The sequence below is a fragment of the Melanerpes formicivorus genome, unplaced genomic scaffold (assembly GCF_026170545.1).
Source record: "Melanerpes formicivorus ecotype bairdi unplaced genomic scaffold, bMelFor1.0.p_v2 SCAF_4, whole genome shotgun sequence".
Taxonomy (NCBI): Eukaryota; Metazoa; Chordata; class Aves; order Piciformes; family Picidae; genus Melanerpes; species Melanerpes formicivorus.
The window spans coordinates 329,296-342,359 of record NW_027142356.1 but is presented as its reverse complement, the minus strand read 5'-3'; the positions used below and the strand labels follow the sequence as shown (position 1 = coordinate 342,359).

Here is a 13,064-nt window from a genome sequence, read left to right as displayed (position 1 = left end):
GAACAAAGTGAGGGAAAAAAAGGTACTGTTAAAACATTGTAGGGGGAAAGAAAAGAAAGCATAATTGACTTGAGAGACATCAGCTGTAAGCAGGTTGAAAAGTTTCTGAACTTTTGAGTGAATTATCTTGATTTCTGTCATGTATCTTGTATTAGTGACTTGCAGCAGCATAGCAGTAACTAATTATTGAAGCATCTATACCCATTACGAAATATTTATAATTCCACAAGAGTATTTTGAACAGTTAGCATATTTTAATCATCATATGCCATTCTTCCTCCACATGGCACCCTATGGAATACTCTGATAGCTCTTATATAGTCTGTCTCCTTTGACACAACCATGAAAGCATTGATTTGTTACTTACCATTTATAACAACTTCCTGAATTTGCAAGGCCAGTGTCTAAAGGAATGCACAATCTTTTCAGGGTTGGAGGCAAAATAAAGACTTGTTAACACAACAGCAAGGTAGAAAACCACCTAACAGATCAATTACTTTGGAATAATCATGAGCCAGTAAGAAAAGATGCTCAACTTATGAAGTCAAGTTTATTTTAAATTGTTCCTGACACTTGTAGTCTCTCCAGATATAAAAAGGCCTAGCTGGATGCTTTTAAGATAGGTGGTGGTGAAGAAGGCCTTGGGTCTTGCAAATTCACACAAGTTCAGTCATCTGAGTTTCACAGTTGACAGGACTTAGTCTGGGGTTTTCAGAAGACACAGAAGAAATTACATGTCCAAATTCCTGTAAGTAAAGCTCCAAACTTTCTCCAACAATTCGGCATAAATGGCCAACCTTAGACACAGAATATATTAACCTTACATGATCCAAGTCATACTATGACTTAATAAAGTGCTATGCAAGAGATTCTCTAGCAGTACATACAAATAGTGTGAATTTACAGTACTGCTATTGATCTTTTGTTGCTTTTCATCATGGCATCAGTGTCTATTCTCATGGCTATAAACAGTTACACTCAGGAATCCCACGGAGGCAGAGGGCCTAAAGACTACACCACCAACAGAAAAAAGCAAATTAAACATAAAAGGTCACATACTTCTGAATAGATATTTATTCTTCCAAATTCTAGTATGTAATATATGAATGTATTATATCTAACTCAGTAGCATTTGGTAAAACCCAGAAAATTCACTAGGTGCACCCAGTCCGTTCAGATGAAGCATGCCAACAAAGTGTGCTTGTAACTCAAGCACCTAGTTTAGAATCTGGCAATCTCAGCCACGGCACTGTAGAGACAAGCCATTGATGGATCTTCTCTACTCTTCACCCTAATACTGTTCTGTGACAGACAGAAATGGATACCTCTGCTCCTGGTTGTACCATTACTGTGAGAAACTGATTTGAATTAATTACTGGGTCACAAATAGTCAGTCATTCTGATAACTAACCTGCTGATTGCAATACTTTCTTCAGTTTCTGTCAGCTCCTACTGAATGGGGAAGACAAACTGCACAGGTGAACGTGAAAGTCAGTTTTTTAAGTGGCATGGCTGCATAGTGAGAGCTGGAAACAGAATCCGGCTTGTAGGGTCCTGGCAGCTGCTGATGGAACGACAGATCAGGGCAGTTCATGCCTAGGCCATGTTTACAGGATTGGCAGTCAGAACAGGTATCCCTTACCTTCTAAACCGATACCATTTCAGTGAAAAATAACTGAAAAGTGATAAACTTGGAGCTCTGAGATTGCAGAGTTCCTGTTCAGAACAGAATTCCTACTAAAAAAGTGGCACTTTTCAATGCTCTATTAATCAGGGTCATTTTTTCAGATGGGTCCTGTCTGCTGGGCCCCGTGCTCTTTAACATATTTATTGATGATCTGGATGAGGGCATTGAGTCCATCAGCAGTAAATATGCAGATGACACCAAGCTGGGGGCAGGAGTTGATCTGCTGGAGGGTATAGAGGCTCTGCAGAGGGACCTCGACAGGCTGGACAGATGGGCAGAGTCCAAGGGCATGAGACTGAACACATCCAAGTGCCAGGTTCTGCACATTGGCCACAACAACCCCATGAAGTGCTACAGGCTGGGGTCAGAGTGGCTGGAGAGTGGCCAGGCAGAGAGGGACCTAGGTATGCTGGTTGATGGTGGGCTGAACATGAGCCTGCAGTGTGCCCAGGCAGCCAGGAGGGCCAATGGCATCCTGGCCTGCATCAGGAACATGGCCAGCTGGAACAGGGAGGTCATTCTGCCCCTGTACACTGCACTGGTTAGGCCACACCTTGAGTCCTGTGTCCAGTTCTGGGCTCCTCAGTTTAGGAAGGAGGTTGACTTGCTGGAGCGTGTCCAGAGAAGGGCAACAAAGTTGGTGAGGGGTTTGGAACACATCCCTGTGAGGAGAGGCTGAGGGAGCTGGGGCTGCTTAGCCTGGAGAAGAGAAGACTCAGGGGTGACCTTATCACTTTCTACAACTACCTGAAGGGAGGTTGTAGACAAGCAGGGATTGGTCTCTTCTCCCAGGCAGCCAGCACCAGAACAAGAGGACACAGTCTCAGGCTGTGCCAGGGGAGGTTTAGGCTGGATGTTAGGAAGAAGTTCTACACAGAGAGAGTGATTGCCCATTGGAATGTGCTGCCTGGGGAGGTGGTGGAATCCCCATCATTGGAGATGTTCAGGAGGAGACTTGATGGGATGCTTGGTGCCATGGTTTAGTTGATTAGGTGGTGTTGGATGATAGGTTGGACACAATGATCTTGAGGGTCTCTTCCAACCTGGTCTATTCTATTCTATTCTATTCTATTCTATTCTATTCTATTCTATTCTATTCTTTACCACACAGTGTACTCCTCCTTCCACATTGGGAAACTTGGGCACTCACACAGTATCATCAAGGGGCAGCAGCCTTCTCCTAATACCCATTTTTGTATCTCCCTGCTTGATTCAGTCTTTCCCCCTCCCACCTATGCTTCCTGATTTTTCTATTCGTGTATCATGCTTTATGTCAAACATATATGTGGACATGAGCACATAGAGGCACAGTCCTGGATTCATCAGAGCAGACACATGTTCTCAACATGTAACTTAAACAAGGACATCCACACTTACTTTTGTTTGCAGTTAAATTGTAAAGGACATGGAAATCATAGACAAAATTTGTATTTGATGTAGGTGCAACAAGATGGATGGTAAGAGATGTACTTCAGCTCCCATGGAAGATTTTGCTGATTATTGAGTGTTTAGCAACCTTCTTTAAGATTTTGCAAATGTGAGGGCCACAAAAATGGTCAGGGGCTGAAGCACCACTCCTATGAGGACAGGTTGAGGAAGCTGGGGCTGTTCAGCCTGGGGAAACCTAATAGTGGCCTTCTGATATCAGAAGGCTGCAGAAGGACTGTTTCCAAACACCTGCAATGATAGGCCAAGGGGCAATGGTTTGACATGAGAGACAAGCAGATTTAGATTGGATGTTAACAACAAATTCTGCACCATGAAGATGGTGGAACACTGTAACAGGTTGCCCAGGGAGGTAATTGAGGCCCTGTCCCTGGAGATACTCATGGGTAGGCTGGACAAGGCTCTGAGCAACTTGATCCTACTATAGGCTGTCCCTGCTGACTGCGGAGGGGTTGGACTAGATGAACTTTGGTGGTCCCTTCCAACCCAAACCATTGTAGGATTCTATGAGTACCACTTCCATAAAATCCTGGTGGTCTGTATGCTGACATCCTGTTTTCCCAGAATGCATTAATATTGCAGAAGAGCATATTGACAACCCAAATGCACAGAACTGAGAACATAACTTGCCTTATTATTTGATTCCATAAAATGTTTTTTGATATAGGTCAAGTGTGGGATTGAAAATAACACTATAGTGCACGACAGCTGATAATCACACAAAAGACCAGTGTAGACATCCGTATTTAAAACATCAAGAGATTCAAAAGAAAGTACAGATAGTAAGAAAGTTGAAGGAGCTTTACAATCATAGAATCAATAAGACCATCTACACTTCTGACTTGATGCTAATAAAATGATATAGCTAAGCAGAAATATATGAGAAAAAAATGTTTTACAATAATACAACTCAACACTGAAATGCAATAAACAGTCACGAAGATGTCCAATTTCATAGAATCACAGAATCAATAAGGTTGGAAGAGACCTCAAAGATCATCAAGTCCAACCTGTGACCCAAGACCTCATGACTACTAAACCATGGCACCAAGTGCCACATCCAATCCCCTCTTGAACACCTCCAGGGATGGTGACTCCACCACCTCCCTGGGCAGCACATTCCAATGACGAATGACTCTCTCGGCGAAGAACTTTCTACTCACCTCCAGCCTAAACTTCCCCTGGCACAGCTTGAGACTGTGTCCCCTTGTTCTGGTGCTGGTTGCCAGGGGGAAGAGACCAACCCCTTCCTGGCTACAACCACCTTTCAGATAGTTGTAGAGAGCAAGAAGGTCTCCCCTGAGCCTCCTCTTCTCCAGGCTAAACAATCCCAGCTCCCTCAGCCTCTCCTCACAGGGCTGTGCTCCAGACCCCTCCCCAGCCTTGTTGCCCTTCACTGGACACCTTCAAGTGTCTCAATGTCCTTCTTGAATTGAGGGGCCCAGAACTGGACACAGGACTCAAGGTGTGGCCTAACCAGTGCAGAGTACAGGGGCAGAATGACTTTCCTGCTCCTGCTGGCCACACTATTCCTGATGTAGGCCAGGATGCCATTGGCACACTGATGGCTCATGTTCAGCCTACTGTCAACTAGTACCTCCAGGTCCCTTTCTGCCTGAGTGTTCTCCAGCCACGCTGCCCCCAGCCTATAGCACTGCATGGGGTTGTTGTGGCAAAGTGCAGCACCTGGCACTTGGACTTGTTGAATGTCATTGTGTTGGACTCTGCTCATCTGTCCAGCCTGTCAAGGTCCCTCTGCAGAGCTCTCCTACCCTCTAACAGATCAACTCCTGCCCAGCTTACTGTCATCTGAAACTTTACTGATGACTGACTCAATTCCCTCATCCAGATCATCAATGAAGATATTAAAGAGGATGGGGCCCAGCACTGATCCCTGGGGGACACCATTAGTGCCTGGCTGCTAGCTGGATGTGGCACCATTCACCACCACTCTCTGGGCTCAGCCTCCAGCCAGTTCCTAACCCAGCTCAGAGTGCTGCTGTCCAAGCCAGGGGCTGACAGCTTGGCCAGGAGTTTGCTGTGGGGGATGGTGTCAAAGGCCTTGCTGAAGTCCAGGCAGACTACATCCACAGCCTGCCCCACATCCACCAGGCATCACCTGGGCACAGAAGGAGATTAGGTTGTTCAGGCAGGACCTGTGCTTCTTGAATCCATGCTGGCTGGGCCTGATCCCTTGGCCATCCTGTAAGTGCTGTGTGATTGCACTCAGGATGACCTGTTCCATAACCTTGCCTGACACTGAGGTCAGGCTGACAGGTCTGGAGTTTGCAGGTTCCTCCTTCCAGCCCTTTTTGTGAATGGGCATCATATTGGCAGTTTTCAGTCACCTGGGACTTCTCCAGTGAGCCAGGACTGCTGAAAAATGATGGAGAGTGGCTTGGCAGCTCATCTGCCAGCTCTCTCAGCACCCTAGGATGTATCCTGTCTGGTCCCATGGACTTGTGGGCATCCAAGAGGTTAAGGAGGTCTCTAACTACTTCCCCCTGGATCACAGGGAAACTATACTGCTCCCTGCTTCCATCTACCCGTTCAGGAGGCCAGTTATCCTGCAGTCCTCCTGCCTTACTGTTGAAAATAGAGGCAAAGAAGGTATTTATTTAGTATTTACACTGCCTTTCCCTTCTTGTTCGTCTTCTGGGTCCTCACCATGTAAACTGCAAGCTTATTTGACAGTATGAAGAGACCACTGCCAGATCACTTGCATGTAATTTGCCTCAAAAATTCCTGACAAATGCAGTCTCACACACTACTGGGGAGTATGCTAAAAGCAGAAGATCAGTTGTTCAAACAAATTCTTTGTTCAAGAATGTTCCACATATTTCTTTTGTTATTATTTAAACATCATATGCTGATTGTTGGAAGTTCTCTGAGTACTCAGGCATTCTAAATAATTCTGTGTTTCTCTGCACCCTCAAAGGTAGGTGGTACAGCCCGGAATATCATATAGTCTGTTAACTACTTGAATACACCTAAATCATGGATACCTTTTCAGATTTCTTTATAGCAAACACTTCATATTTGAATCATGGTTAAATGGAAGGATCTGATAAACCATTATTATTTCTGATGCTGGTTTAGTAAGTGTGCAAACACACCTTTCATGAATAAAATTCCATTCCTATGAATACTTATGCAGACAACTATTAAATTCATTTTCTGGAACATTGCTGGTATGCTAAATCATACAGATTATAGTGGAAAACAAATATAAAAGGAAGTGAGCAGACCCAACAGTTCTAGAAACTAAGAAGTACAGAAGCTTTGCATGCAGCAGTTAGGGTTACTTCTCAGTTTGTTTGAAAGCATTACTGTTCCTAACCAGCTCTTACAATGTTGAGGTCTGTAGGTACCCTTGCAAGAAAGTGCTGACTTTATGGTTCAAAACATTCTGGCCTAGACATGACCTTTGAAGTAAACACAGTAATGAAGAAATAAATAGTGCAAGAAGGAACAGTCTCCAACATCTGTGGTATAAAGCTGCAAACTTTTCATCTGTTGATTTCTAACCAATCATCCTAGAAGTAGCTTAAAACACACCTAAGCTGTGTTTGCTAAAGTTTGAAGCATCATAGTACTGACTTTCACTGAAGCACCTATGTTTATAAGAAAATACAGAAGAGTAATCACATATTCAGAGAATACAATTTTCTCTTATGACCAATGCTAGTCTATACTACTCCTAGATTTGGGATTGGAATTTTTTTTAGGCTTTGTTGTTTTGCCCCCCCTTTTTTTTAATTAATGAATTTTACTCAGTAATATAATAGCCAAATAATTCTGTGCATAATTACTTTCCTGGTTTAGTCACAAGACATTCTATACATGTTAATCTATTGGTAGCATTAAATGCAGTTTCTTCTGTCTGTCTTTACCAGAGAAGTGTGCTGCTGAACCATGACTGCTGGAACCTCTAACAGTTCATTTAGATCCCTTCATCATATAGGGATTTTTCTCAAATTGTTTTTGCAGGGATCTTCACTGTCACATGGTTGTGGTTGGGCTAGAGGGGATAGCAATTATAACAGCTGACCTGGCCCACTGGAGTCCTGAGAAGCTCCTGATGTCCTCTCACTGACAGTTGTACTATTTTCAGCCTGGTTGCTGTGTACAAGAGATGGTTGTTCTTGAGCTAAAAGAGGGAGAAAAAGGAGAGGATGGGAGTAACATGCAGAATGTGACAATCATAATTCCACAACAATTGCTTTCTCTGTCTATTCGGAGTCAATTTTACCAAAACACAATCACCTGTGGTGATTCTCACTATCTGCTAAGCTCATCTATAAGACAGTGCCACAAGTTGAGTTGAATCTACTGCTGTTACTCAAAGCATCCTGCCTCATACCAACTTCAAAAATGAAAGCGCTGGCTGGAGCAAAGTATGATGGGGCTTGAAGTTCAGATTGTAACAAGAGAGGCTTCCTGTTCTGGTGGCTGCTTCTGGGTTCTGGGGGGTTTTGGGTGCGCTTCTTTTCCACTGGGATGGCAGTGGGACAAGTGGCTTCCTGGCTTGGGCTTTCAACTCGGTTGTTTCTGCTTGCTGCTGCTTTGCACCGTGCTCCTTCCACAAACAGGCTGAGGTAATGATGCATTCAGTACTATGATTGTCTGATTTTGCTCAGTACATATATCCTTACGTTTTTTGTCTCAATCCCAAGTTTTTTGTGTGTTACTTTTCCCTCACTTCTGTGCTGGGAAAACAGACAGGCTAACCTGCCGGGTCAGTTTGACCAGCTTTGTTCTGATTTAAACCATCACAGGTAGTGTGGGACCACATAGATGAAGACAGCAAATGTCTTCCTGAGATTGGCAGGGCTTCATGTTAATACTAAAGTGTCAAACTTGCTCTATAATGACCAGAAATCCAAAATTTCCAGGGCCAAAAATTCTAGAGAAATATTTTAGACCAATATAAAATGTAAGTACAGAGATAATGCAGAGATTGCCATTTACAAAATTAAATAGGGGATATTACATACACAAAATTAGTCAGGTTTGTTGAAACTGACTGTTACTGATTTTACACAAATCTTCAATCATGGCAATCTTCCCACTAAGAGTAATGGTGATATTCAACTGTTGTGCTGCCAGAAACATAAAACCAATTTCAAAACATCATCCCATGTGAACAAATATCACCTGAGATTTGCAAGTGGTACATACATTAAAATACTTCACAAAAGTGGTAAGTTTGTAATTATTTCCTCTGGTCGTGTCAGACAGGATGTGCTTATTTCACGTCTCAAGCAAAGATCTCTGAGCAATTTGTGAATAAAAGCTAGAGTAACATTATTATTATTTCAATATTACACTTGAAGAAACTGATGTCTAGAAATGTAAAGTGACTTCACTCACAAGAAGAAGGGAACAACTGATAAGATAGCTTGGAACCACAGTGAGATTTCCATCTTCCTGAATTCTCTAGCCATCGGTCTTTACAGTTTTGTTTTAATGTCATTATTGTTTAAAAAACCCCACGGAAATACATATAAAGTAGGTTGTAAATTTGCTAGTGTAAAATCATACCATTATTTAACTGCTTGCTCAGTTAATGAAGCATTATGAAGTGGGTGTTGTACCAGTGGCGTCCCGCAGGGATCAGTGCTGGGCCCCATCCTCTTTAATATCTTCACTGATGATCTGGATGAGGGCATTGAGTCAATCATCAGCAAAATTGCAGATGACACCAAGCTGGGAGCAGATGTTGGTCAGTTAGAGGGCAGAAGGGCTCTGCAGAGGGACCTTGACAGGCTGGACAGATGGGCAGAATCCAATGCGATGGCATTCAACAAGTCCAAGTGCCAGGTGCTGCACTTTGGCCACAACAACCCCATGCAGAGCTACAGGCTGGGGTCAGAGTGGCTGGAGAGCTCCCAAACAGAGAGGGACCTGGGGGTGCTGATTGACACCCACCTAAACATGAGCCAGCAGTGTGCCCAGGTGCCCAAGAAGGCCAATCACAGTATCACAGTATCACAGTATAACTAAGGTTGGAAATGATCTCGAGGTTCATCGAGTCCAACCTATCAACACAGACCTCATGACTAGACCATGGCACCAAGTGCCACATCCAATCCCCTCTTGAACGCCTCCAGGGATGGTGACTCCACCACCTCCCTGGGCAACCCATTCCAATGACGAATGACTCTCTCAGTGAAGAACTTTCTTCTCACCTCGAGTCTAAACCTCACCTGGAGCAGCTTGAGACTGTGTCCTCGTGTTCTGGTGCTGGTTGCCTGGGAGAAGAGACCAACCCCTTCCTGGCTACAAATACCTTTCAGGTAGTTGTAGAGAGCAATGAGGTCACCCCTGAGCCTCCTCTTCTCCAGGCTAAACGATCCCAGCTCCCTCAGCCTCTCCTCATAGGGCTTGTGTTCAAGGCCTCTCACCAGCCTTGTTGCCTTTCTCTGGACACATATTCAAGTGTTTTGATGTCCTTCTTAAACTGAGGGGCCCAGAACTGGACACAGGACTCAAGGTGTGGCCTAACCAATGCAGAGTACAGGGGCACAATGACTTCCCTGCTCCTGCTGGCCACACTATTCCTAATGCAGGCCAGGATGCCATTGGCCCTCTTGGCCACCTGGGCACACTGCTGGCTCATGTTTAGGCAGCTGTTGATCAGTACCCCCAGGTCCCTCTCTGTTTGGCAGCTCTCAGCCACTCTGACCCCAGCCTGTAGCTCTGCATGAGATTGCCCTGGCCAAAGTGCAGCACCTGGCACTTGGACTTGTTAAATGCCATCCCATTGTATTCTGCCCATCTGTCCATTTGGTTGAGGTCCCTCTGCAGAGCCTTTCTATCCTCTAACTGACCAACATCTGCTCCTAACTTGGTGTCATCTGCAAACTTGCTGATGACTGACTCAATGCCCTCATCCAGATCATCAATGAAGATGTTAAAGAGGATGGGGCCCAGCACTGATCCACCATTAGTGCCTGGCCGCCAGCTGGCTGTGGCACCATTCACCACCACTCTCTGGGCTCGGCCCTCCAGCCAGTTCCTAACCCAGCACAGAGTGTTGCTGTCCAAGCCACGAGCTGACAGCTTAGACAGCAGTTTGCTGTGGGGGACGGTGTCAAAGGCCTTGCTGAAGTCCAGGTAGACCACATCCACAGGCCTCCCCACATCCACCAGGCAGTCACCTGGTCATAGAAGGAGATCAGGCTGGAGAGGCAGGACCTGCCCTTCCTAAATCCATGTTGGCTGAACCTGAGCCCTTGGCCATCCTTCAGGTGAGCAGTTATTGCCGCCAGGATAATCTGCTCCATCACTTTCCCTGGCACTGAGCTCAGGCTGCCAGGCCTGGAGTTTCCAGGTTCCTCCATCCAACCCTTCTTGTGGATGGGGACCACCTTGGCCAGTTTCCAGTCTCTGGGCCCTCTCCAGTGAGCCAGGACTGGAGGAAAATGATGGAGAGCGGCTTGGCAGCTCATCTGCCAGCTCTCTCAGCACCCTAGGATGGATCCCATCCGGTCCCATGGACTTGTGAGTGTCCAAGTGGCTCAGCAGGTCCCGAACTAATTCCTCATGGATTTCCGGGGCATTACACTGTCCCCCGACCCCATCACCCAGCTCAGGAGGCCACTCGTCCTGAACTCCTGCCTTGCTGTTAAACATTGAGGCAAAGAAAGTGTTCAGGACCTCAGCCTTTTCCTCATCTTCAGTCACCATGTTCCCCTCCAGGTCCAATAAGGAGTGCAGGTTCTTCCTGCCCTTCTTCTTATTGTTAATATATTTATAAAAATGCTTTTTATTGTCTTTGACTGAGGTGGCCAGCTTGAGTTCCAGCTGGGCCTTTGCCTCCCTAATTTTATTCCTACATAATCTAACAACTTCCTTGAACATACCTCGAGAAGCCTTCCCCTCCTTCCAAAGGTGATACAGCCTCTTCTTCCCCCTTAAATCCTCCAGGAGCTGCTTGCTCATCCAGGCCGGTCGCCTTTCGGCACGTGGGAACCGCCAGTTCCTGTGCCTTCAAGAGCTCCTGTTTGAAGTAGGTCCAACCCTCCTGGACCCCTTGGTTCATGAGGGCTGGTACCCAGGGGACTTTACAAATAAGTTTCCTAAACAGGCTGAAGTTCGCCCTCTGGAAGTCCAAGGTGAAGGTTCTGTTGGCATCCTGGCCTGCATTAGGAATAGTGTGGCCAGCAGGAGCAGGGAGGTCATTGTGCCCCTGTACTCTGCATTGGTTAGCCTGCACCTTGAGTCCTGTGTCCAGTTCTGGGCCCCTCAGTTTAAGAAGGACATCAAAACACTTGAAGGTGTCCAGAGAAGGGCAACAAAGCTGGGGAGAGGCTTTGTGCACAAGCCCTATGCGGAGAGGCTGAGGGAGCTGGGATTGTTTAGCCTGGAAAAGAGGAGGCTCAAGGGTGACCTCATTGCTCTCTACAACTACCTGAAGTGTGGTTGTAGCCAGGAAGGGGTTGGTCTCTTCCCCCCGGCAACCAGCACTAGAACAAGAGGACACAGTCTCAAGCTGTGCCAGGGGAGGTTTAGGCTCGAGGTGAGAAGAAAGTTCTTCACTGAGAGAGTCATTAGTCATTGGAATGTGCTGCCCAGGGAGGTGGTGGAGTCACCATCCCTGGAGGTGTTCAAGAGGGGATTGGATGTGGTACTTGGTGCCATGGTCTAGTCATGAGGTCTGTGGAGACAGGTTGGACTCAATCCTCGAGGTCTCTTCCAACCTTAGTGATACTGTGAATGTGACTTACATGGTACTGACATGATTTCCAGTCTTTAGTACAGTACAAGCAGAGTAACTTGGGTATGGTGGCATTATTTTCCAGTTCAAATATTAAACAGTGGTCTAGCCATAATGTGTGTTTCTAAGGAAACAGAATAAAATGCTGAATCAAGAAATACCCTGTTTTATCAGCCCCTTAGCAGTTTAAATGAGGATGAATACATTACATTTAAGGATGATACGAGGAGGTTTATGTTGTAAATTAAGGCCAGGGTAGGGTGGGGGAGTAACAACTAGGGTAAGAACTCAAAGGAAATTATCATATGAAATGATAGGTTCATAGACTTCATTTAAATTGGCTGCTAAACACAAATAGTTATAATTTCAATAGCTTCTGTTATTTTTACTTGGCATGGTTATTGACAGAAGTGAAATACTTGCATTCACAGTATCACAGTATCACCAAGGTAGGAAGAGACCTCAAATTCATCCCAAATCATCACAGAGGATTTATCAGGTATCAATGTGATGATAGAATCTATGACAAGGGAGTCAGTTACTTGCCTGTGATAAAGACTGATCAATTCTTTTTTATTCTTTCATTTACCTATCATTCTGTTGCTCCAATATATCCCCTGCCACTGATAGTGCTGCAGACACAAGACTTTTAAAATACTATTCACCTTATCTTTCATCTTCCATATTAAATCAGTTGCCCCACTCACAGCTTCACATTGCAGAATACCAAACTCCTACAGTTTTATTTGCTTTTAGAGTTTCAGGGATAAATATTTGTCATCTGTGTGCTTGTTTTACTGATACTTTAAACTGTTCTGCTAATCTAATCCTTATAAAACCCCTGACACAGTATTGCTCTGTTGGAGCTAACCAGTGATGGAGAGAGCCAATTTATACCACTCCTAAAAGCTGCAAGGAATGTAGCCAGGGATGCACACACAAAAAAGACACCTGGAGACAATACCACATGTTGTAGTTACAAATTTCATCACGGTGTTGGAAAGGTGTTTCTCAGACAGCATTACAAATGCGGGAATAGAATAGAATAAACCAAACCAGGTTGGAAGAGACCTTCAAGATCATCGCGTCCAACCCATCAACCAATCCAACCCACCCAAACAGCACCAAGTACCCCATCAAGTCTCCTCCTGAACACCTCCAATGATGGCGACTCCACCACCTCCCCAGGCAGTCCATTCCAATGGGCAA

At 45.1% G+C, this 13,064-nt stretch overlaps 1 protein-coding gene across 1 annotated transcript in view; it reads right to left on the bottom strand.

The window, feature by feature from the left end:
* MMRN1 (multimerin 1) overlaps positions 1-13,064 on the bottom strand; it is a 57,386-nt gene that overhangs the window by 18,366 nt on the left and 25,956 nt on the right. The window contains exon 4 of the mRNA XM_068171062.1: positions 7,185-7,283. Within this exon, the coding sequence (XP_068027163.1) occupies positions 7,185-7,283 (99 nt within the window). The remainder of the gene's footprint in view (positions 1-7,184; positions 7,284-13,064) is intronic.